This window comes from Tetranychus urticae, chromosome 1 (genome assembly GCF_039701765.1).
Source record: "Tetranychus urticae isolate SD_2017Ah chromosome 1, NJAU_TeUrti_SD_1.0, whole genome shotgun sequence".
Classification (NCBI taxonomy): Eukaryota; Metazoa; Arthropoda; class Arachnida; order Trombidiformes; family Tetranychidae; genus Tetranychus; species Tetranychus urticae.
This window is the reverse complement of record NC_142958.1, coordinates 13420807-13441260: the sequence shown is the minus strand read 5'-3', so window position 1 is coordinate 13441260 and position 20454 is coordinate 13420807. Positions and strand designations below refer to the sequence as shown.

Here is a 20454-nt window from a genome sequence, read left to right as displayed (position 1 = left end):
TAATTTACATTGGATTAAACAAGGTGAAGCAAAAAAGTAAGAAAGGATTCCTAAAGAGTCGAATCAAATCTCTTTCTTTTATCTCTCTCTTTCTCTCTCCTGGTTCAGATCGATAGACAATTTTACTCGAAAAGAAAGGAAAAAATCATTGGAAGAAAGACTTATCCTTTTTATGATACCGTTTCAATAAAATTATTTAGTGAATAACCTTTTTTTTCGGCTTATGCCAGCGTCTTCATCATCACCTTGCTTCATTATGGCTAACACGATCAGTTAACTTTTTCTTTTGTGATACAAACATTCAAATTGTAATCAAAACAAGGATCTATTCAACCCCACAGTCAACTCTGCATACTTAACTGTTCACATTTGACCCTTTTTTCTGTCTCTTTCGTACCTTTCTTTCATTCTCTTTTCCCTCTTTCCCTTTTTCCTTTTTTTCCTCCTTTCTTCTTCTTCGTCTTCTGTGTGTCTCAACATCTACAATTAACCGTAAGGATCGATTTTGACTATTGTATAAATATAGTTTTAACATAATTTCCTAGCTGTTTACTAATTTAACCTAAAAATAATTTTAATCGGGTAAGATATTAAACAAATAGAAACCTTAATACATCTGATTTCAAGTAAATATAATTTAATCTAAATCTTTTTTTTCCTATCTTCTGCTTCTCTTTTCATATGTATGCATTTTAGGTTACTCTTTGGCTCCCTTTCTATTCATCAATCTCCTCTCTTCTGCTCTGTGTATACCTTGAATTGGTGTGTTAATCAATTCCTATTTATATCCATCGTGATTCTGATTTATTTACTCTTGTTACATACAAACCATTATTTGGATTAGTTTCATTTTAAGGTGATCCACTGAGTGGTGGCTAAACCAGTAAGCCACCCAAAACAAAAGCCGGCAAAATTGATCATCCAAGCGCTTATCCTCACCACCGGAGGACCCTTCCCAAATCCATCCAAATGCAAAAGAGTAACCTTATAGCTGGTAATATGTTGGATAATTGTTACGATTCGAGGGGTTCTCTGGATGATATAACTGCCCAAACCCACCATCAACAGAGAAGAATGGTAGTAATGAGTGAAATTGAAGAACAGGAGAGAAAAATTGTAGCCGAATTTTGTCATCTTTTGGAAAAATCGAAGCAACTCTTCAATGGTTTGAGGTATGTTTCCAATTTTTTCATGTACCAACATTGAAACATACCATTTCCGTACATTAGACGATAAACTCATCTTCTTCTTCCTCTCTAATCCAGAGGAAAGTGAAGACTTATTGAATTTCATTGAAATGTAGAAATATCAGCTTTAACGTAATCATCTTGAATTGATTTCTTAAATCATTTGTTTTCCCTTTATTTGCATATTTAAACTCTAACCTCAATTTTTAATCTACATGTTTCCTTTTTAATATTTTTAAACAACAATTATGTTAACCAATTGGATACAAATCAATCGAATCATCTACTGAAATAATTAGTATAAATAACAAAGCAACTCCTAGTTGTATTAATTTTTTCAGCTTACAGGCTAATATGAAATAAATTATATCATCTATCCACTTTTAATTGAAAGGGTTCGAGATCACTTCTCCACCTAATGAGAATACAATAAATCTCTGAGAATCTTTGAGTTTCATTATCTGAACTCCCATTCATATCATTATTTAAATATCAAAACATTTCAACTTCAATGCTCACAGTTGTCAAATTAGATGCAAAAAATGTTCATTCAAAGATTTATTCAGTTCAAGATACGAAATTGATTTATAAATGCAATTCTATTCATTTTTTAATTTTAATTAATTTAAATTATGGTTCTAATTACAGGGATCTCCCTCAGTATGGGCATAAACAATGGCAGCCTTATTTTGGAAGAACTTTTGATGTTTACACAAAATTATGGAAATTTCAACAACAACATCGGTAAAAAAATCAATCACACTCAACTCGATAACTGAATGAATTGATTAATTGTTTATTTCCAACGACAGGCAAGTGTTAGATGCCAAGTATGGTCTTAAGAGGTGGCAAATCGGTGAAGTAGCCTCAAAAATAGGACAATTATATTATCATTATTAGTAAGTCAATTTTTCATCACAATTACAGTGTTCAACTTTTCTAATCCTTAACTTAGACAATCTGAAAGTTGATTGTTTTTATATGCATCTAAATTAATTTATATTTTATATTTACCTTATCATCATCAAACAGTTTAAGGACGAGTGAGACCAATTATCTTAATGAAGCCTTCTCATTTTATTCGGCCATTCGATCTCGTGGTTATTATACTAAAGCTGTTAAAGAAGAAAGATCTGACCTGATGGTTAAAAAGTTGAGGTACTATGCAAGATTCATTGTAGTTTGTCTTTTGCTCAAAAAGATGAAATTAGTAAAGGAACTCGTTCGGGTAAGTTTGATTACTTTGCTCGTGATTTTTGACATTAATCATTGAATTGCTGTTTATTTTTCTGTTAAAGGAATTGGCTAAACATATTGACGATTATACAGCAACATATGAACCAGATGATCCCTTAGAATGGTCAGTTGTTCTCAGTGAGATTAAATCATTTTTAGATGTAAGTAGAGGCAATAATTATCATCTGATAATTCATTTCACGATCTTCACCGGCAAATTAACAAACATTACAACTCTTCTTTTTGAAGTTTGCTTTTTGTCGAAATATTACTTCCCACTCGTGTTAATATATTATGACAGAAGAGCAAGTTTAAATCAATTGACCAAAAATTGAGGATTATTTCAGTAAAATGTACATTATGCTATTCGAATCAGGTCAAGAACATTAATCTCATCAGTGAAGTCACAATCCTTTTTCACTGTTTGTGAAATACTTTCATGTTTGTTGGTGTCGTGATTGTTTATTTTTATGTTGATTAAATAATATTATAATTTTTCTTTCTTTCTTTTTCAATTTTAGTCCGATAATTTAGTAAGTGTATTGGATGTTGATAATGTGCCAATAGTATTATCATCTCGATTGGGTCCTCATAACACACCTCCAAAGGAAATCATTTCTCAGTCATCCTTTCCACAGTTAACCCTGCAAGAAATTTTAATTGTAGGAAATGTTTGTGATCAAGTAAGTTAACCATAATAAATCATGAATTAATGAACAAATTATTTATGGCTTTATATTTACTAACTTTTGATTAAAATATTTTTTTTCTCTTATAACAGATCAAGTTTAGTGAGCTAACTCTTGACATGTTCAGGATGCTGCAAGTTCTTGAGAGGGAACCTCAGGAAGACATCAACCCACTGTACGATACATCACCAGCACCAGGAAGAATGGCCACATTTCCTGAGAATGGTGATGCTCGTGGACATAAACGTGAAAATCTTCATAAGTATCTATTATATAGACCAACTTTTAGTCAATTATTCGTATTTTTGGCCTCTGGTTTTAAAGAGTTACCTCGTAACGGTGTTTTACTCCTGTATTTATCAGCAGACGGTGCATATCCAACTTCTAAGCATTCTGATGATCGTAAGTCTCTTTTATTCATTATTCATTTTAATTCTCATTAAGTTATTATCGTTTTACTAATTTCACTACTGTATTCATTCATTTTCAGTTGGTTATGATGTTGGTGGTTTAGTGACCAATTCCAAAAGAGATTCTGAATTTTCCTGTAAATCTCGTGATCTTCATTACAAGAATATCCATTGTTTATACCCCGGTGACTTATTTCCATTTCTTCGTAAACCTTTCTTCCTCATTGTGGACAGTGATAATAGCGCTGCTTTCTTCCGCCTTCCTCGCTTTTTTGGTCAACCTTTATTGGTTCTCATGTCACCTCAAGAAGCTCCTGCACCTTTTCATGAGCAACACCATAAAGGATCCTTATTTACACTATTCTTGCACAGCCCGTTGACCGCCATTTGTTTTATATCCAACATCATTGAGATACCTTTTCAGCTATGGGAGAAAGCACATACGCACATTGATCGTTTCTATGTTGAGGCTGGTCGAATTTTAACTCGATCTCGAAATGTTGATCCGGTTTATATACAATTTTACGGTGATGATTTCCTCCGTCTACTCATTCTCAGATTTATTTTTTGTTACTCTGTTATGAAAATGCACCGTTTATTTAGGGTGAGTTTAAAATGTTTTAAACGTCTTTTTCACTTTTCAATATTAATATTTTTCTCTATTTTCACTTTTACAGCAAGGACGAAATTATTTTCCCAAATGCCACCCTCCATTGCCCGAGAATGAGCTCTATGACCATCCAAATCTCCGTAGAACCATTTTAGATATGTCAAATACGTTAGACATCAGATCAATGTTTGCAGACCTTGATGAGACTGAATGACAAACAATTAAGTTTGCCCTAGCTTGAGGCAAAGTTGAAATTTAAAAAAAATGGTTCTCGTCTTATTACCTTTTCTATTGTTTTTTATGTGATTGGTTACCAAATTCACTTTGTTGCCTATTTTGTTGAATTTATTATCCAGACACATATAATTATCCTTTCTTTTTTGCCTTTCAATATCTATCAAGATGATCCAACTCCTATTTTACTTAATATTGTTTTCTATTTCTGAGTTTTATCGTGCAAAATGTTGAAAATTATGATGAACCGATGACGATGGGTAAATTCATCATGAAAATGCGAACCAATTTTCTTCACTAAAGACCATTTCTGCATTAGTCAAAGTCAAAAAACACAAAGAAACAAAAACAACAAAAAAAAGTCACCAAATTATACACTCACAAAACAAAACAACAAAACACCAATCTTTATTATACATACAAATTATAAATATATATTATAAGATTATTATTATTGTAAATAATTATTATAATTATTATTGTTATTATGATAATTATTGCTATTAATTGTTATTAGCCTTTGGTTTTATGATAATCTAAACAAAATCAAATCTCTCTGTAACTACTTTTTTGGCATTGCCTTTTTTTCATTCATTCATCTCCCCGTTTCACCTCTTTGATTGTAATTCTGTAATCTTAATTGTCTTAATACAGCAAAAAGACGGACTTTTTTTCTCACTGCAAAAGCCGACATGGAAAATGGTTGATAATGTTCAATGTAATTCAACGCAATCCTCATCATCTCTTGATAACAATTTGTTAAATGAACGTCACTTCAAACAACATCAAATCATACAACTCACACTCAGCAAACACACACATAATAAAGCAAACAACCGCATCATCCTACACCTCAAGAAATCACTTGACCTTTACATTTTACTGATTTATTTTTTTTATTTCAGGTGAATTCTTGAACACCTTCATCTTGCGATTCTCCATTTTTCTTGTATACATTTTATTTCTTGTTTAATGTCATCATTGATCATATTTCAATTGTCAGGCTCATTCTCTTCTTCTCCTCACCGCCATTTGCATTATTTGTTACAATCATCATTCATCGTCTCATCTTTTCACCATCATAAGCCTCCTCTAACATCATCATTGCTCTCATCTTCATCCTTTAAACACACAAAACACAGTTTTCTTTCTCCTCTTCCCTCATCATCATCATCTTTACTCATTCTAACCCAATCCCTACTTTTATCCTCTTCATTTTTGCACATTTTTGGTAGCTTTAATGTCAATTATTATTATGCCAAACAAAACATTTGTGCTAGTAAATAATTTTTTGATAAATTAACACTCGAAAAGATGAGACTAATCACCAAAATGATGTAGACGATGAGAAGAAGAATCAGAATTTACAAAAAGGAATCAACTCAGTAAACTTTAACTTATTTTGTAAAACAATGTTACTCTCAATTGTATTTAATCTTGTTTTTTCATTTCTCTTTGCCATTTTTTGTTTGGTTACAATCAAGTTAGAGTTTACTGTAAATCAACAGACAATGCTAGTCATTGGGTTTATAACAATATTACAATTTTACTTCTAATTATAAATAATATATAAATATAAATGCATTCAAAATCAGCTTCAAGCTCTCATGTTTCTCGTTTTTTTGCAATCTATTTACAGCTAAATGAGCCATTTTAAATTTATTTTCATTCAATCTGTTCAACATCATCGCCAACCCTCAAAACTATCCCTTATTCACATTATTTCATTGTTTATTTTATCGTACTTTTTGCATCTTTTTTGTCTGTTTTCAGAATCTTTCATTTACCTTGTTTCTTCTCTCAAATGTCTAATTCTCATCTTTCTTGTTTTTTTTTGTTTTATAAGAAAAAAAATGCGAATTTATTTAATCTGATTCCAGTCAATTTCTGAGAACACACGAAATGAAAATTGTGTCTCTTTGTCAATGTAAAAAGTTAAAATCAAGACTAAATTGTAACAAATCGTTTTAAAAGCTACATCAAAACAATTTCTTCATCCGCTTTCGTCCATAAAGAAAAATCAAAACTAAATGACTTTTCAATCAATTATTTCACGCGATTTATGCTAAATTCAATTCTTATTCATTGTTCATCAGCAATATATTGATGGTGAACTCTTAGTGAATCCTAGTCGATATTCAAAACTAAGTTTGCAAGAGCTTCCGAAGTGGAAATTGATAGAAAAATTTTATATTTATTTTCAGTGAATGATGCAAAGATCATTCGGTTCGGCTATTTATAGTTTAAACTAAGAAAAGTGAAGAGTATTCTGGCTTTTATTTAAGTATTATTAAGTAAGGATAGTAAGTTAGACCATTGTATTCACTGCAGAGCGAATAAAACACTTTATCAGGAAAATTGAAAAATCGCGATCACTAATAAAATAATAAATGTGAAGACGACGTCCTCGAATGGAGAGTACCAAAGACAATTAATTCAAGTTCAATCTAACTTTTTATAAAGTTGAGGATTTTATGGTAGAGCAATTAGAAATATTATCTAGGATCTTTATACAGAACTGAATTTAGCTGAAATGTTAAAGATATTTTGTTGCATAATTAAGCCATTTCAACGATAAAACATAACATTTAACTTGCAAGATAGAACTCGAAGTGAGTTTTTACTAGTAAGACACGATTTCTCACAATTATCGCATTTATGATCAAATTGACACAAAACGGATAAAAATCAATTTCTTTCAAATTTAGACTCTTTTACATTTAAACTCTGATAGTTTACGAAGACATGAAAACTGAGTCCATTTGTGCGATTTAAAAGTTTCTCTGATGGAAGGTTTTCCCGAAAATCGAGATCTTCAGATGCATTTATTTTGAGAGATAACAATTTCCGTGTCTGTAAAGAGATCAACATCGATTTTCAGTTGCATCGACACCATTCTGCAATCGGGAGAGTCTGAGAGCTGAAACTTATGATTTGTCCATAAAAACTGTCGGCTCACATCATGGATCGAATATTTTTTTGATTTATCAATAGTTCTCTTAATTTTGACCATTGCAATTATGATTATGATTATGATTATTTCGAGAATGTGGCCATCTAAAGTCATCATTCTTTCACCAATTTAATTCTTTAATATAAATAAAAATACTTTTTAAGCAATAATTCAATTCAATTTAATTGTTAAGAGTTAAGAGTTATGAATGAAAAGAGTCGAAAGTTAAGAGACATTAGTTTCTGGTTGTTACTAAAAAGACAAAACCAACACAATTGTTACATTTATGCACAAATTGATACAAACACTGAAAGAGAAATGGGCTGAAACGGGTAAAAGTTAATTTCTCGCAAATTTAGACTCTTTCAGTTTATAGAGGAATAGAAACTGAGTCCATTGTGTGCAATAGAAATTTCTCTGATGAATAGTTGTCGAGAAAATCCAGGTCAAAGTTGAAACTTAAATCGCTTTTTACGCAGTTGTTTGACCAAATTTTTTCAGGAAACTCATTATGCTTATGTGAATTTTGATGGTCAACTGGAAAATGAACATATTTTGAGAGATTACATTTTGTCTTTCCTTTGGAACTGATCAGTTCGATTTTTATTTAAATCTGTCTCATTCTGTGACCATAAGAGTTAGAGTGCTGAAAATTATTATTAGTTTATAAAAATGACTATTATACTTCATGATGTAAATACTTTTGCCAATTTAGCAACCTATCTCTTGATTTTGGCCATCGATTCGGAAATTTAGAGCGACGATATTTCGAGAATGTTTGCATCTAAAGTCATCATTTCTTGACCAAACATTAGATTGCATTATGGGCTATAGCATAGTAAGGATAAATACCGAATATAATCTTGCTTTCGCTTAAAGAGCGCGTATAAATGCGTTCATTGCAAGTTTTGTTTCCATAATGCATGTTATGCAGTTAAAAAGACACAGTTGTAGCATTTACACACAAATTGACACAAGCACTGAAAGAGAAATGCGCTGAAACGGGTAAAATGAATTCCTTGCAAATTTAGACTCTGTTAATTTGTTGAAAAATAAGAACTGAGTCGATTGGTACTATTAAACATTTCATCCGAAGGACAGTATTCGAGAAAATCGAGTTTAAAGTTGAAACTTGGATCGCCTTTTGTGCAGTTGTGAGGTCAAATCTTTTCAAGTAACTCATTTTAAAGATGCAACTCTTGATGCTCAACCAGAAAGTGAACTCATTTTGAGGAATAATATTTTCTATTTTCGTTAAAACAGATCAGTTCGATTTTTAGTTAAACCTGTCGCATTCTGTGACCGTAATATTTAGAGAGCTCAAAAATGTTATTAATGCATCGAAATGGTTTGCACACATTATGGGTTAAATAGTTTTTCCGATTTATCAACAGTTTTGTTGATTTTGGCCATTGGCCTGAAAAGTTTGAGCCTCGATTTTTCCCGAATGGCATCACTTAAAAGCATCATACTTTCACGCATTTAACTCTTTAATGGTTAATAATCTAATTCCATCTTAAAACTTTTCACTGACGCATTTGAGTCATGATTTTTGGATGATAAATGTGTAAGCAACAACTTATTTGACAAACAAAACTCACCTCAACCCATTTCTTGGTAAATAAACCAATTTTCTGGTTAAACTTACAATTGAAATGCAAAGAGTGATGCCAAAGACGCAAAAATTTGTGTTAAGAGTTTAGACTTAATGGATTTGTAGAGAAATGCAGAATGAGTTCATTAGCACTATCAAATTATTAATCCGATGATTAGTTTTCTAGAAAATTGAGGTCAAAGTTGAAACTTCGATCGCCATTTGTACAGTTGTGTGATCAGATTTTTTCAAGAAACTCATTTAGAAGGTTTAAATTTTGATGGTTAATCAGAAAATGAACTTATTTCGTGAAATACCATTTTCTGTTTTCAGATAAACAGATCAGTTCGATTTTTAGTTAAACCTGTCGCATTCAATGACCACAAGAAATAGAAAGCTCAAACTTATGATTAGTTTATAAAAATGACTATTATACATCATGATGTAAATAGTTTTTCCGATTTATCAACAGTTCTGTTGATTTTGGCCATTGAAATAAAAAGTTACATCCTCGATATTTCGAGAATGGCATCACTCAAAAGCATCATTCTTTAACCAAACATTAGATTGCATTGTGGGCTATTGCATAGTAAGGATAATACCGAATATAATCTTGCTTTTGCTTGAGAGTGGCGAATAAATGCGTTCACTTTAAGTTTTGTTTTCATATTGCATGTTATGTTGTTGAAAAGACACAGTTGTATCATTTGTGCACAAATTGACACAAATACTGAAAAAGAAACAGGCAAAAACGAACAAAAACGGGTAAAAATAAATTCCTTGCAAATTTAAACTCTGTTAGTTTGTTGAGGAATGAGAACTGACTCCTTATAGGTGATTTACAAAACTTTGCGATCGACAGTTGTCCAGAAAATCGAGTTCAAAGTTTAAACTTCGATCGCCATTTGTACAGTTGTGTGACTAGATTTTCTAATGAAACTCATTTTGCTTATGTAACTTTCTATGATCAACCAAAAAGAAAACTAATTTTGAGGAATAGCATTTTCTGTTTTCAGATTAACAGATCAGTTCGAATTTTAGCTAAACCTGTCGCATTTCGTGATCACAAGTCATAGAGAGCTCAAACTTGTTATTGATGCATTAAAAATGTTTGCACACATTATGGATTAAATAGTTTTTCCGATTTATCAATAGTTGTGTTGATTTTGGCCATTGGCCTGAAAAGTTTGAGCCTCGATATTTCGAGAATGGCATCACTTGCAATCATCATTCTTCGACTAAACATTAGATCTCACTATGAACTGTAACATAGCATGAATAAATACCTACTAGAATTCGAGCTATTTCAATAATGATGAGTTTCTTCTAGCACATAAGATTTGTGTTTGCATAACCAATAAACTTCATAAAGCAAGTTTCAAATATGATAACATAAATTACATAACTCAGTGGTTGATAAATCAACTTATCAGCAATGGTTAAACTAAATAATGTGGCACATTTAACAGACACTGTTTAATCGCACAGTTAATATGCATTGTTTTGGTCTTCTCTCGCTTTCTTTTCTTTTTCTTGTTCTTCCATCTCTTTCTCTTCTCTTTCTTGTTCTTCCATCTCTTTCTCTTCTCTTTCTCTTCTCTTTCTTTCTCTTTTCACTCTCTATCTTCTCTATCTTTCTTCACCTTATCTCGCTTCATCTTCATTCTCTTTCATTTCTCTCTCTTCGGCTTCTTTCTATGGACATCGTTATGTAAATTTTTTAAACAACTGCCCCTCGCAGTTATGAGATAAAATTCACTCGGGCTCCGCCCTCGTGTTTTAAATCTCATAACTGCTTGTGGCAGTTGTTTAAATAACTCTTATACAATGCTATAACTTTTTTCGTAATATCTTGAATAATTTAATATCTCTGCAAATTATAGCCCATAATGCAATCTAATGTTTGGTTAAAGGGTGATGTTTTTAAGTTATGCCATTCGTGAAATATCGAGGCTCAAACTTTTCAGGCCAATGGCCAAAATCAACACAACTATTGATAAATCGGAAAAACTATTTGACCCATAATGTGTGCAAACCATTTTAATGTATCAATAACAAGTTTGAGCTCTCTAAATATTACGGTCACAGAATGCGACAGGTTTAACTAAAAATCGAACTGATCTGTTTAACCGAAAACAGAAAATGTTATTCCTCAAAATGAGTTCATTTTCTGGTTAACCATCAAAAGTTACATCTTCAAAATGAGTTTCTTGAAAAGATTTGACCTCACAACTGCACAAAAGTCGATCGAAGTTTCAACTTTAAACTCGATTTTCTCGAATACTGTCCTTCGGATGAAATGTTTAATAGTACCAATCGACTCAGTTCTTATTTTTCAACAAACTTATAGAGTCTAAATTTGCAAGGAATTCATTTTACCCACTTCAGCTCATTTCTCTTTCAGTGTTTGTGTCAATTTGTGTATAAATGCTACAATTGTGTCTTTTTAACTGCATTACATGCAATATGAAAACCAAACTTGCAATGAACGCATTTATTCGCGCTTCTTAAGCGCCAGCAAGATTTAATTTGGTATTTGTCCTCACTATGCAATAGCCCACAATGCAATCTAATGTTTTGTTAAACAATGATGACTTTGGATGCGACCATTCTCGAAATATCGTCGCTCAAAATTTCCAGATCAATGGCTAAAATCATGATAAATGTTGCTAAATTGACAAAAGTAATTACATAATGATGTATTATAATCATTTTTATAAACTAATAATAAGTTTCAGCACTCTAACTCTTATGGCCACAGAATGCGACCGGTTTAACTAAAAATCGAACTGATCTGTTTTAAAGGAAACAGAGAATGCAACTTCTTAAAATATGTTCATTTTCCAGTTGACCATCAAATTTCACATAAGCATAATGAGTTTCATGAAAAAATTTGGTCTAACAACTGCGTAAAAAGCGATTTAAGTTTCAACTTTGACCTGGATTTTCTCGACAACTATTCATCAGAGAAATTTCTATTGCACACAAACGGACTCAGTTTTTATTCCTCTATAAACTGAAAGAGTCTAAATTTGCGAGAAATTAACTTTTACCCGTTTCAGCCCATTTCTCTTTCAGTGTTTGTATCAATTTGTGCATAAATGTAACAATTGTGCAAGTTTCATCTTTTTAGTAACAACTAGAAGCTAATGTCTCTTAACTTTCGACTCTTTTCATTCATAACTCTTAACTCTTAACAATTAAATTGAATTGAATTATTGCTTAAAAAGTATTTTTATTTATATTAAAGAATTAAATTTATCACATTTCGAAGGTCCAGATACGCAATGATTATTTGTCAAACAGAAGTTAAACACAATTGTTGAATATTCTGCTTTGAATTTTTAACTGAAGAAAGTGACTCATCCATATTTATTCTGGCTTTTTCAGCACCGATTTAACGCGAGGAGGCGGCTGACAATATATTTCTCCGACTTCTAATTAAATAACTTTGATTTGTCAAAATTGTTTATCTTCTTGAATGATTTAATAAGAATTTTTTAGAGTTCTTATAAATTAAGTAAGTACTGTAAGTTTTATAGGATACATAATGCAATTAAATTAGATAAGTGTCTGAATGAAGATTAAAAATCTGAGATCACTGATGATTTATATGATGATTAAAATTTGATCGTAATTAATAAGTTCGTAATGCCAAGCAAATTATTCTTTCTTTTTGGCTTCTTCTCTTCGGGGAATCTCAACTTTAGGTCCAGAATCGTCACTTTTTTTGGCTAAAGAAAGGAAGAAATCAATTATAAATGAGGATAAATTCAGTAAAAATTAATCAAATAGTTTACCATTTGAAATAACATGGGCTAAAGCATCCCAAATCCCTCCAAAGAATAGAGCACTGAATAAATTTTCGAAAGGTATAAATGGATCGTGAATTCCTAAAAGCATTGCTGAAAGTTTGAAATATACAAAGAATATCACAATTCCAAAGTAGACTAGAGCGTGCGGAACAGATATCCAATCTGTTTTTTTGTCAATTATAAAAATGATTGAAGCCACGATAGAGGCTTTTGTCGGGCTAAATAAAGGGAAAAATAGAAAAGTATGAGTTAATTTGACTTGACAATAGATTTGGTAACCACTTGAAAACGACATCCTTTATGTACTTAATTTATCGTAAAAGTGTTTACTATTAAAGGATTTCGGTTCAAAACTTACAAAGTAGGAGAAAGTAGTTCAAAAGCGTTCGGTGTCCAAGTACCTCTCATCAATCTCTCCATCAATTTCATGAATCCAGAACCATTACCTGATTGATTGAAAAAAAATGTTCATAGATTAGAATAAGTAGAAATAAAAATCTGAGTCAATTTAAGATTTCAGACTTATTTATCAATGTAATGTATTAAACTTTTTCATGGAAAGTGTAACCTTTGGATAACATACCTTTGACTGTTCCGATGCAAATCATGATTATATAACCATTTGGATAGATTTTAGATGCATGAGTGACACCGTCGTGAACCTTTTTGCATCGAATTACCTCTTTCATAGCTGCTAACACAACCTTGCAAGGCATGAATTTAAAAATTTTGTAGATAACATCAAATGGTGAGTAAAATATAAGATACCAAATGACTGTTGCGAGTAAAACTTGATTAGGATTTTTAAAAGCTGCAATTACTGGTTCGCCTAGAAGAAAATTGGCTAAAATAGAGCCAGCAAAAATATTTATCATCGATGATAGCCAACACGAGAATGGATGTTTACGGGTAAATGGATGAGCCGTTGCACCAAGATCTTCTCGTATATAAAGACAGCTAATAATTGCATGAGCCATCTCAAAATAAGGAAACATTTTCATCTTTGAAACCATGTTGGCCATTTCCAAAAACTGTTCTGGATCCATTGTAACACTAAGTTTATTATTTTAACTTTGCAGAGATCAAAAGGAAAAATTAAAAACTAAAAACTAAAAATAATATTTAAACTGATTCCAGTTGTGTCAAAGGATTGAGTGAAACACTCAATAAGAAATCAAAAGAAAACAAAAACAAATAGCAGCACAAAACAGAAAATAATAGAAGCAAAATTTTCACGAGATCAATTGATTGGTCACAGAATAGAGGTGGGGAGAAAGATTCGAGGCAAGTAGAAGTGGATGAGGATGAAAATAAAAGATGATAAAAGATGTGGAGAGATGAGAGTTGCGTTTTTGAGAATCCGATCTTCCTATTTGATTCGTAAAGACTAGGAAATAAAAAAGGATTGTGAGATGAAGAATGGAATAGCTTTCTTTTGTTACCAGATTAACTACATTTTAGATTGTAGTTTAATACATTTGATGATATTTTTAGCCATGATTAGGAGAGACCTTGGTAAATAGCTGCTAACTATAAAAATTGATGCCAACACAATTTCAACATAACAAATGAAATGAGTTTCGCAAATCAAAATACAGTAATGTGTCGTGCAATTAGCATGTTTGCTATTTTCACATAATATTTACGAGAAATAGCTTTTTATCAATTGCATTCAATGAAAAAGTTCATTTTAATTTTATGATTTTAAATGTTCAATTTGACAATTTTTGTTTATTAGCTGCGGAAAATATCGGATTAATTTCAACTAATTATACTATTCAACAATATTTTTCAACAGTTAATCGAAGTTAGTGATTTTGTTAAAGTAATTTCACGGTGAAATATTGTGTACTTTCAATGTTATCCAACAATTAATATTTAATGTTCATATTTTTATTTTGACAGAGCAGATGATCAGATTTGGCAAACAGTCATATAATTCAGATTATTATTTTAGTTTGCATTTTAATTTCTTCTTTGTGATGAATTGCTGACCTTGATTTCGTGTTGATCATGTTACACGTTTTAAGATTTTAGATTTGTCATTATTTGAATTAAGCCTAGCCACTTTTTGATCATGCACTATTTCAAAAAATGAATATTAGATAAGCAAAATACTATTAATACTTATAACTTCGAGAAAATTTGAGAATCACATGAGATTTCGCTTCTAGACGTTTTTTGATCATCAAATCTTAAAATTGTCAGCATTATGAAATTATTCATTTACTTGTGCTTTTTCATCATCTGCATGTTTTCATTATCGTTTCTTCTCTCAATGCTTAATTATTCTGCACTATCTTAGGACTATCTTTGGATAAGTTGCACAATGGAAATCAAAACAATTTCATTTAATCAGGAAAGTCAGGTGAATGTGAGATTTTAATGAAAAATTGTTTCATAATAAATATCGATTAATTTGTATTCAATATGGATTGGAATTATATTTGAAGAACTAGACCAGCAGCGGAAACATTGTCACCACCTCCACCAGTTTGTAGGACAGAGGTGCAAACAAGTACTGGAGCTACACATATTTGTATCTGTTGACCGGCGATGGTCTCGGACCAACAGGCAACTGGAACGTTAGAGTTAAATAAGATTCGCTTAATTTTCTGCTTAGAGCTTCGAGTTGTAGAAAAGGATTCATCCATAATTAATCTGGCTTTTGCTGCATCAATCTCATGAGATCCACAAGTATGTCGATGAGACGTTAGAGCTGCTTTAGCAGCTGCTGCAGCGGTATGTTTCCATCCAGAATTAGCTTGGGTTAGTATAGCTTGAAAAGCTAAAGTATGAACATGAATGCGACTAATACGACCATTTGTGTAAGAGTTCATGGCTTCATAAATATCTCTCATTTGGTCTAAAACCATGGCAACTCGAGGATATGGGTCAGAAACTAAGGTTAAATTTCCATAAGTTAACATTTGATAAAGGTTGGGTAATTCTTGCTCATTCATCCCCAAAGAATCTACATAAGGTAGAATTAGCTCGATAATATCACGAAGAATAGCTTCATCGGAATAAGAAGCCATCTCAAAATGTATTTTGGTCTTTTTTCCATGGTCATCACCATGATTATCGTAAACAAAATTTTCTTTAATAAATTGGTTAACTTTTTCCAATCGAGAACGCTTTTTTTCTCCATTTCCAGGATAACCTTCCATCATTTGTAGTCCCCCAATAATAAATAAATCAGGTTTGAAGACAGTCATCTGCCGGTGGAATATTTCCAACGATTTGAGTAATGGATTGTTGTCATCATTATGTACAATAAAACGATTTGCTCTCGGAGCTGAATAAATATCTAACCAATTCTCTCCAGTTGGGTATTCAATTAACAGATGAACATCGTCAGTCTCAGTTTGTGGTCCAGCTATGGTTATGTCTGAGTCTAGATATTTTCTCAATTTCGGGGACATTTGAGCTCCCAATAAAATATTTTTGATGCCTTCTTTTATCAATCGAGAGGCCATAATAGGCGCATTACCTCCAACCGTTCGAGTAATATCACAAGTTTCGCTAATGGATACAAGCTCTCCAAACAAGGTTTTATTATTAATGTATCGTTCAGCAGCTGCACCATGATTGAAATAATAGGCAAATACTTCAAGAAGCTCATTGTCATCATCAACTGAAACATGATGGTAAGCTTTGGTTGGTGGGTTACGCTTATTTAAAATTAAACATCGAGAAGGGACGATATAATCAAGGCAGGCGCCATAACCAATGGCAATCTTTGCATCAACATTAACTTGAGCATCTCTTTCAATTTTCAATAAACTATTCAATGTATCCTCCAATCGTTTTTCGATAGGTTTATACGATCGTATATATTGAATATAGTAAGCAGCAGCAAGAACCAATATCGACAATAATATGGCTAAAACTGTCGAAGATAATCGTTTTGATTGATCATCTAACTCCGGTCTAGATGTTTTGCCAGGTGGAGTATCTTTCTCAAGTTTACTTTCACATGTCATTATCAATTGATGGTAAAAAAGTGGAAAAAGTTTCCGGTTCCAATCAAGCTGAAATTAAAACAATCTCTTCGTAGACACAGTTTAATTGATGGTAGATCGAGAAAATGAAATACCATTTATCACAGTTTCATTGATAATTACCAAGGTTGATTACGTTGATAATAACATAAATACAAGTTGTAACAAGTTGTAATGAAAAATAAAAACTGAATTGAGTAGATTTTTTAATTTGTTGGATACGCTGTTAAAAGATGGCAGTTTTAGATTTCAAATGCAATCACATCCATCGAGTGATAATAAATTGATCAAAAACTTTAATCAATGAATAATCAATGATAACAATTGAGAAAGAATTATCAAAGATTAAAACAACATTAAGAACCAGGATTTTCTGTTTTCTGTTGTGTTGTTTACTGGGTTGGCTTTGGTGCATACAAGCAACCAGCCTTATTTGCGGCTGGTTTAAAATGTTACATTTTTATATATAATACATAGAATTGGATTAGAGAGTGGGGATTGGGGCGTTGTCTACGCATTATTAAGGGGGTTACATGGATTTTCAGTTGAGTCTATTTGTGTTGCTTATTATTTCATATATTTCATGTAGAAAGTTTTTGACTGTATTTGGGTGTTTTAGGAGTAGTTCTCGGAATGTAGTTCTTTTAATTTTGGCTATTTCTTTTAGATTGTCACGTTGAGGCTCCAGGTAGGGGCATTGGAAGATGAGGTGAAAGGCCGTTAGTTGTATTCCGCATATACAGAATTTGTTCTCGACCAGGAAGTCGTAGGTTCCATTTAATGTTCTTGTGCATATATTAATTTGGGGCCAGTTGCATGTTTCGTTGGTTTTAAACATTGTTTTGTATGTTGGTTTAACTGTCCATCTCTCCTTGGATAAGGTGTCAACGATGTTATCTATTTGGTGAGTTAATCCAAATCTTTCTTTGGTGGAGGATATAGATGGAAACCAGCTTGGATGTTGATTGATGAACCATCTTTGAATGCAGAGATCTTCATTTTTGTTTTTGTGAATGTATTTTATGGTTGATTTGGTTATTGTTTTTAGGGCTGGTTGAAAGTTAGTTAGGTGGTAGCAGGTATATTTCCTATCGAAAGGTTTGATTTTTATATGTTTTCTGATTATCACCGAGGTGATTTTGTCTATTTTATTGGTAAAGGACTTGTTAGTTAAGATTATTGGCATAATAAATGGCGAGAAGGTTGTTAAATAAGATGTGTAAAAGGATGTAGTAATGAGTTTGACAGAGTGTTTGGGTAGGTATTTGATTAGATTTTCAGGTAGTTGTTTATCTGATATCTTTTCTTGAAGTGTTTTTAGGATTTCTTCTTTGTCAACTAAGTTAATTGAGGGTTTGTTAGTATTTATTGGTAGACCTAAAATGGTTGTTTTGGTGGTTATTAGTGGGGTAAGTTCTGGGTCAGTCATTGTTGTATTTTTAATTAGAAGTATTTTGGTTTTTTGAGGAAGGATTGAGAGGTTAATGGGTTTGAGGTTGGAATTGATGATTTTGATTATTTGTTTGAAGGTGTCTTCAACTATGATGCCAATTAGGCTTCCTCGTTGGTTAAACTTGTATTGGCCGTTGTCATATTTGATGTTGATGAATAAATCATCTGCATAGCAGTTGAGTTCAATTTTTGGTTTTGGTAGGTGAGTTAGTCTTTTGTCAGTGTATTGAATTTGAGTGTCTGCTATCTTGGATAGAGCTTCATTGATTCCAATTATGAAGAGGAAAGGTCCGAGAATTGAACCTTGCGGGACTCCATATAATGGTGGAAGTTTTAGGGTTTTGTAATCATTAGCTGGTGTAATTGTCCATCTGTTTTCCAGGAAGCTCATTATTGATCTGATTAGGTTGATTGGAACATTTAGTTTCGCACAGTTCATTAGTATTTCCTTGTGCGAAACATTATCAAAAGCTTTTTCAATGTCAGCCATAATTGTATAGCAGGATATGTTTTTGTTGGTTAAAGGTGTTATTATCTTGTTTATTGTATCAACGATGCTTTTATTATTGATGAAGGCATGTTGAATTTTGAAGTAGTTGTCAGGGATAAATTGTTTTAGTTGCTTGTGGAGGTAATTTTCAGTTATTTTGGCCATTATTGATTGTATCTGGAGCTGTCTGCACCGTTTCTCATCAGCTTTGGGTATAATGACTGTTCTTGTTATTTTAAAAGCTGTTGGGAAGAAGCTAGAGTTGATACAATAGTTGATGATGTTTGTTATTGTATCAGGGATTTCATTTAGTAAGTATAAGATGTCGTCTTTACTAAGCATATCGATTCCAGTTGAACAGTTTCGTAAGCTCTTGACTTCTTTGGTAATTTCATCTTTGTCTAATATGGAGGATTTGTTGATGGTTGAGTTTATTTTGTTGTTGCTTTGAATGTCACTTATGGTTTGGTTGAAGTTGGCTAGGAGGGTTTGCAGATTGGCTTCATATTCTTGTGTTATTTGGACGCTTTTGGTGATGATAGTGTTATTGATTTTTTGCCATAGTTTAGGATTCTGGCTGGAAAATTCCTGTTCAATCTTTTCTTTGATATTCAGATGTATTTTCTTTTTTAGGTTATAATATTCATTGATGTTTTGTTGGGTGGGATTTTTCTTTAATTGGGTTTTCATCTTCTTGGCTAGTTTTACTAGGTTCTTGTCTGTTGGTTTGGCTGGATTTTTTGGCTGGATAACTTTGATTGAGTTGATTTGGTGTTTTATGATGTTTTTGGTTGTTTGGAGGAGGACATCATCTAGTTCTGTTGTCAGCTGACATTGATTGATGTTGGCTGAGCGTAGTTCATTTAGGACTAGTGGTAAGTATTCGGATTTGTTTATTATTTTTTTGGTTGTTTTGGTTTCTACGTTGGCTGTGTCAGAGCTGATGATTTCGCATGTTGCTATGATAATTGAGTGATCTTTGGGCTGAGGATGGATGTTAACATCAGCTCGGATCTTTTTGTTGGTTCCAAAGATGTCGATCCAACTTTTATTGCCAGAGATGCTTGTGAAGGTGTGGTTAATTAGCTTTGGGTTATAAGGTGTATTGATGTTGTTGGCAGTTAATAATTCGGCAGTGAGATCAGCTCTTTGTGTTTTTCTAGGTTCAGCAAGTGGAGACCAAAGGTAGTGCTGTGAGTTTAAGTCGCCTTGAAATATTGTTGCCATTTCTTTATATCGTCTAAGGATTTGGTTTATTTCTTCTAACTCAGTTTTGACTTGTTTCATTTCAATGTTGGGTGATAAATAAGTATTGACGATTAATATTTTTTTACCATTACTATGAGCGATAGCTGCAATGGATTCTGTACCAATTTTATGGTGTTTCTTTAATTTCGTTTTGAGTATAGTGATGGAGGATCTTCCATTGTTAATGGTGGTGTAGAAACGTTGATTAAGTGTGAGTAGTGATTTGATGTTTGGTTCTTGGAGGAGTATTATGTTGTTGGGTTCTGCAAGGTTGGTTGTGTTGATGGTTCGATGTGCTTGGTTTTGACAATTGTGGCAGGTAAACTTAATTTTCATACTCAAAGTCAATAATGTTTTTTAGCCTATTGATGGCTTGATTGTATGATGAGCATTGTGGTGATCTGTATTTGTGGTCTAGGTTTTTAAAGCCAGCGTTTTTGCAGAAATGACATTTAGTTGAGCTTTTATCTTGTTCTTCGATTTCGCATTTGTTGGTATTGTGGTCTTTTTCACAGCGACGGCAGGAAGGAGT

The 20454-nt window shown here is 32.3% G+C and overlaps 3 protein-coding genes across 5 annotated transcripts; 1 reads left to right on the top strand and 2 right to left on the bottom strand.

The window, feature by feature from the left end:
• The first annotated feature begins 360 nt into the window (after positions 1 to 360).
• On the top strand, positions 361 to 5967 carry LOC107361112 (protein SCAI). Of its 3 annotated transcripts, none has more exons than XM_089266254.1 (11): positions 361 to 582; positions 697 to 762; positions 845 to 1172; positions 1836 to 1931; positions 2000 to 2086; positions 2220 to 2415; positions 2486 to 2584; positions 2945 to 3106; positions 3205 to 3514; positions 3603 to 4126; positions 4200 to 5967. In XM_089266254.1, the coding sequence occupies exons 3-11, from the start codon at positions 970 to 972 to the stop codon at positions 4344 to 4346; spliced, it is 1824 nt and encodes a 607-aa protein (XP_089122380.1). In that variant the 5' UTR covers positions 361 to 582; positions 697 to 762; positions 845 to 969; the 3' UTR covers positions 4347 to 5967. The 3 variants fall into 3 exon arrangements, with proteins under 3 accessions (XP_089122380.1, XP_015783346.1, XP_089122379.1); XM_089266253.1 differs by having other exon boundaries at positions 365 to 492; XM_015927860.3 differs by having other exon boundaries at positions 697 to 1172.
• Positions 5968 to 12381: 6414 nt separating this feature from the next.
• Positions 12382 to 14301, bottom strand: LOC107361113 (trimeric intracellular cation channel type 1B.1). Its single transcript, XM_015927861.3, has 4 exons — positions 13312 to 14301; positions 13087 to 13174; positions 12714 to 12946; positions 12382 to 12647 (listed from the first exon to the last, which is right to left on the bottom strand). The coding sequence occupies exons 1-4, from the start codon at positions 13772 to 13774 to the stop codon at positions 12577 to 12579; spliced, it is 855 nt and encodes a 284-aa protein (XP_015783347.1). The 5' UTR covers positions 13775 to 14301; the 3' UTR covers positions 12382 to 12576.
• A 791-nt stretch (positions 14302 to 15092) lies between these two features.
• Positions 15093 to 17118, bottom strand: LOC107361191 (ADP-dependent glucokinase). The gene has a single exon (XM_015927949.3). It carries the CDS (start codon positions 16712 to 16714, stop codon positions 15170 to 15172), a length of 1545 nt encoding a protein of 514 aa, XP_015783435.2. The 5' UTR covers positions 16715 to 17118; the 3' UTR covers positions 15093 to 15169.
• Positions 17119 to 20454: the final 3336 nt, after the last annotated feature.